Here is a 6000-nt window from a genome sequence, read left to right as displayed (position 1 = left end):
TATTATATAGTATGTACTATATAAATTTCAATTTTTTGAATTGGTTCCAATTGCAAACACATCCAATCATTTTTTGTTTTCCATCCGGTGTTCGGTACCCGCATTGCAGCCCCGATTAATCTAAATCGTGTGTTGCAGGGCCCATTAAGGTGCTAACGCTCCCAACAGAGTTTTCTTCATACCCAGGGTCGAACCCTAACACATCCAATCATATCCGAATTGAGAAACACATAATATTTTTAAATTATTTTTATAAATAATTCGAATTGTATTATTCAAATTGCTTCAAATCAATTTAAAAATTTCGATTTGATCCATTTATGAACACCCCCCTAAGTCTTTGTCGATGATGGTTACCCATGTATAGTATGGTGTGGTTAATAGAAGTATCATATTTATTTATTTCTAAAAATTACACAAAGACACAACTTATGTTTTTAATATTACAAAAAATTTCAATTCCCTAAACATATTATAAAAATCTCAACATATACATAAAATGACATATATATGTCGGCTATATTATGTATATTAATAAGAAGAGAGAGTAAAGTAATTAAAAATATGGGAGAAAATATAATTACTTCTAAAAAGGTTGATATTTATGTTATTTATACTATTTATTTTGTGCTCTTTGAAATAGATAGTATATTATGATTTGATTTCATAGTTTAGTAGTTTTGAGAAGGCTCACTTCATATAACCACTTTACGTGATATTTCATTATTACCTAATTTCTCTTTCCAACTATACCCTTACTTGATATTCCATAATTCAATTTTACTTTTACCCTATGTTATTAACTCCACCCAAATATTCTATCCTTAACCCTCACCTATTTTGCTCATTCTTCTAATGAAAATTATTACTATAAAATATAACGAATCTAAGTACATATATTTTGACATGTTTTTATTAAAACTTTATTTTTTTAGAATTTGTATTAATTTAATAACTTAATATATCTGCAAGACATAATTCATGACGAATTAGTAAAAAGAAAATTGCGTTCGTCTATTTATTAATGATTATTGATAAACTTAACATATATAATAATTTAGTATATTTTAACAAACTTATCAATCATGGTACGTCAAAACAAATAATAAAAATATTACTAAATAATAACAAATGATACAATTTATTCAAACATAAAATACTGTACATTATCATACAATACTAGCATTAGAGGTGTGCAAAAATTGAAGCGACCGATAAATTAAACCGATAAAAATGTTATTGATTTATCGATTTTTAGTCCTTAACGGTTCGGTTTAATCAAAAATCGATAAAAAATATCTTATTGGTTTGGTTATTGATTTAGCATATTTAAAAATCGAAAACCAATAAACCGAATCGATAATATATAAAACCAAACCAAACCGACCGTACACACCCCTACTAGCTTACACTATACAATTGGGGCGGATCCAAGGGGCTGGGTGGGTTTTTTGAGAATTCCGTGACTTTTCTGTGGGTCTAGTATTTATATAGAGAAATCTAGTATATATATAAGAATAATTAAAAAAAAAAGAATAATAAGTTGAGAACTCCATAAATAAAGTAGTTTGTCGTCCTGGTAGAGTAAACGGATTTTTAAAGGTTTTATTGGTCTTAGTGGTTCAAATCTCCTTAATTACTATTATTTGATTTTTATTTAAATTTTGAATTCACCTTTGATTATATGAAATTATGGATAATCACAATCCAAACAAAGTGTAAGAGATAATTTGATCTGATGTATAAAATATAATAATCTTAAGATAAAGTATAAGATTATTTATCTTGAATTTAGTTGGAACTATTAATTAATTCCAAAATTATTTATCCACCATTCATATATCATATTAATTCCTACTATATATAAGTGCGAGTAGCAGCTGTTGGAAGCAGGTAGCTGACGGTCGATATGCATGCTTCCAGATGCTTGCTTGCTCTGTGATTTTACTATATCACTTCTTATTAATTATTATATGACATTTATGTATAATAAAATTAATAAAATTTAATTTTTAAAAGGTAAAATAGATATTTATAACATGTCTGCTTGAGCAGCTTCAACTGTAATTTTACTATATCATCTCTAGTTAATTATTATAAGCTATTCGGGTATTAAAAAATTAATAATATTTAATAAAAAAGTAAAATAAATATAAAATGATAAATTAACTCTTGATGTTTTAAATTGATTTGACATCTTATAGCTCACTTAATTTTTTTTCACAAGTATTTTTTTAGAGCAATTTTGCTATATCACTTTTAATTAGTTATTATGAGTCATTCAAGGCATGTCGGTTTTGCTACTTCAATCGTGATATTTGATTGACTCTCAAAATTATATCAGTGTCACTTAAATTAAAATAGAAAAATATTATAAATCACAATAATTAAAAGCTTAAATTATATTTAAAATATAAATTGATTATCAATACTACAAAAGTTTAAATAAGGAGAGTATTATAAATTACAAAATCTAACAGCTTAGAATAATAAATTACAATGCCGAAAAATATTATAAATTAAATAACTAACAACTTAAAAAAATCTAAAAATATATTAAAAATATAATTAATTATTTAAATTTTATTTTTATCACGTAAATTAAGACAAAAATTAACATAATAACTTAGTGTAGTTAAAGATATATCATAGGAGTACACAATAAGATAATTTCAAAGTTAATTATGCGAAATAACTTAGTTTCCAACTAAAGGACCCTTTAGTCAATTTGCGTGTGAATGAATTTAACAATCTCCGTTGAGAAGAATAGCTGCTTCTGCTCCGTTGAGGAAACTTCAACACTTCTTTTCTCTTCTCCCGCCCGCCCGCCTGCCTGCCTGTGCCCGTCCTTATCTGCAACACATATTTCATTTCTCTGTTAAAAGTACAAATAATATTCAACCTCGCCGTTTGTTTGAATTGTCAGATCTCTCTTTCTATATACGCTGAATCAGATCTGAATATAATCATATCAAATTAATACTATATAGATTCAGGAAATTGTGGGCATTGTTGGAATTCTAATGCATTCTTCTAAGGATGAAATTGAGGGTGATGAGGAGTTGGCGGCATCATCAGGTTCAGGTGTTAGCAGGGGACGAAGATACAGTCCGGTTGTGGCGCATGATAATGATCGCGCCGTTTTGGAAATGTCCTCTATTGATCCTCGATCCTCCTCATCTACACAAGATCACAAGTACTCTCTCTCATTTTTACCTTCCTAACTTACATTTTTTGACCAGCTTTCCCGCACCTTGATTAACTCCACTGAGATAAGTTAAGGAGTGTTTTTTTGTTTGTTTGTTACTACATATGGTGTGTTTATTATTTTAACGATTGCGTCAGCTTTGGATTATCTATAATATTAGTTAACTCTGTCCACCGAGGCTAAGAGGACAGTTGGGAAGAATGGTTTTTTGATAACCGTGTGTCCAGAGCAGTTTTTTCGCACCTCGACTAAATCCACGGAGATATAAGTTACCGAGTGTTGTTTTGTTTATTACTACATATTGTTTTTTTTTCTAATGATTGCGTCAGCTTTTGAATATCTATAATATAAGTTAAACACTGTCTACCAAGGCTAGGAGGACGCCGAGAAGAATCACCAAGTGTTTTTTGGATAACTGTTGTGTCCAGAGCAGCCTTTTTGCACCTCGACTAAATACACGTACACATAAGTTAACTCTTTCCACCAAGTCTAGCACAACTGGGAAGAATCACTGAATATTTTTTTTGTGTTTGTTACTACATATGCTCTCTCTGTCTCATTTTGTGTGGCACTTTTGGCTTCCCGAGAGTCAAACATTTTAAGTTTGACATGAATTTGGATATGAAATTTCCAAGTTTTTTGAAGTAAAAGTTATATATTTGAGAACTACGTAAAAAGTACTATTAAACACAGTAGTTGATAGTTTGAAATATTTAAAATATATATGAAAAAATAATGGTCAAAGACAAACTTGTTTGAATCTCGAAATTTGAAAGATGACACATAAATTGGGATGGAGGGAGTAGTTTTTTTTATAATTTAATTTTTATTTTTTATGATTTCGTCAGCTTTTGCATATCTAGAATATAAGTATTCTAATAAAGCCACGCTACCTACTACATTCCATCAACATTAGAACTAGACGACTCTGCCTTTCGTGGTTTAGGTAGATTAAAAATATTCACTCAAGTATAGTGTTTGGAACCTCATTCCCAAGGTTGTTGCTCTACTTTTACTGACTGTTGAGGTTTATAGTATCTCACATTGAGGTTTTTGTATGATCTACAACAAAATTGTGCAGTCCGTTAGATAGCTGAGCTTGCTGACAAACCAAGCTTTGAGCTTTGAGCTTACAACAAGAAGAAGTCGGGTCTAGAGTGTAGAGTGCACGCTGACCTTAACCTTACCTTAAGAAGGTAGAGATACTGTTTCTGATAGACCCTCGGCTTAAATGAAGATGTAAAAGGAAGAAGTAACAACAAGCGAGGCTAAAAAAGGAACAAAAATCTAAGAATACGAAAAACAAGAATAAAACTAGTACTCCAAGAATGGGAAAGCAATACACCTAGTTACCTACTAACCTTCTACCCTAATTGAGCTTAAGTCATTCCTTTTTTTTTTTAACAAAAATAAAAGCTGACTTGTTTGAATTGAGGAATATTCATAATTTGACATGTATTTTCATAGGCTTTTGAATGAGGAGAGGGACAGAGGCATTGAGTTAGGGGAGCTGGAGCACTCGGAGGAGAGCTGTGATTTCAATTATTGTAGATGTTTTAAGGTTGGGAGGTCAGAGAGGCTATTCATAGGATGCGGAGGGGAACGGCGACGGGGCCTGATGAGATTCCAGTGGATTTTTGGAAGTTCATAGGTGGGGCAGGTTTAAGGTGGTTGGCTGATTTGTTTAACGACATTTTCAAAACGGTGAGAATGTCTGAGTCTTGGAGGTGGAGCATGATGATTCCGTTATATGAAAAAAATGAGGGTGACATTCAGAGTTGCAACAACTGTAGGGGTATCAATTGTTGAGTCATACTATGAAGATTTGGGAAATGATGGTTGAGCGGAGATTGAGGAGGATCGTGTCCATTTTGGAGAATTAGTTTGGTTTTATGCCTGGTCGCTCGACGACAAAGGCAATCCACCTCGTGAGGAGATTGGTGGAGCAGTATAAGGAAAGGAAGAGGGATTTACACATGGTGTTCATCGACCTGGAGAAGGCGTATGACAAAGTCCCTAGGGAAGTTCTTTGAAGATGCTTAGAGGTGAGAGGGGTCCCGGTGGCGTACATCAGAGCTATTAAAGACATGTACGATGGAGGGAAGACTCGGGTGAGAGCGGGAGGGGACTCTGAGCATTTTCCGGTCGATACAAGGTTGCATCATGGTTCGACTCTTAGTCCGTTCCTGTTTGCGTTGGTGATAGACGTGTTGACGCGGAGTATCCACGGGGAGATGCCTTGGTGTATGTTGTTTGCGGAAGATGTCGTGCTGATTGATGAGGCGCGGGTGTGTGTGAATGATAAATTGGAGGTTTGGAGGCAAACCCTTGAATCTAAGGGGTTCAGGTTGAGTAGGTCCAAGACAGAGTACATGGAATGCAAGTTTAGTGACTTGAGGCAGGAGGACGATGTGGTGGTAAGGTTGGATTCCCAGGATGTTTGTAAGAGGGATAGTTTTAAGTATCCTGGGTCTATGATTCAGGGGAATGGTGAGATTGATGAGGATGTCTCTAACCATATTGGAACAGGTTGGATGAAGTGGAGGCTCGCCTCGGGAGTGTTGTGTGATACGAAGGTGCCCCTTAAGCTTAAAGGCAAATTCTACAGAGTGGCAGTCCGTCCAGCCATGTTGTATGGAGCAGAGTGTTGGCCAGTCAAGAACTCCCACATTCAAAAAGTGAAGGTGGCGAAAATGAGAATGTTGCGTTGGATGTGGGACTTACTAGCGGTGATAAAGTTCTGAATGAGATTATTCGGGAGAAGGTGGGAGTGGCTTCTGTGGAGGACAAGA

General features: G+C 33.6%; 1 protein-coding gene across 1 annotated transcript in view; it reads left to right on the top strand.

Annotated features, from left to right (window-relative positions):
• The first annotated feature begins 2673 nt into the window (after window positions 1-2673).
• Window positions 2674-6000, top strand: part of LOC107867863 (cation-chloride cotransporter 1) — a 28758-nt gene continuing 25431 nt past the window's right edge. Inside the window, exon 1 of the mRNA XM_016714322.2 lies at window positions 2674-3196. Within this exon, the coding sequence (XP_016569808.1) occupies window positions 3024-3196 (173 nt within the window). The 5' untranslated portion in view covers window positions 2674-3023. The remainder of the gene's footprint in view (window positions 3197-6000) is intronic.

Source organism: Capsicum annuum, chromosome 1 (genome assembly GCF_002878395.1).
Source record: "Capsicum annuum cultivar UCD-10X-F1 chromosome 1, UCD10Xv1.1, whole genome shotgun sequence".
NCBI lineage: Eukaryota > Viridiplantae > Streptophyta > Magnoliopsida > Solanales > Solanaceae > Capsicum > Capsicum annuum.
Note: the sequence above shows the minus strand (reverse complement) of the source record. Positions and strands in the feature narration are given on the sequence as shown.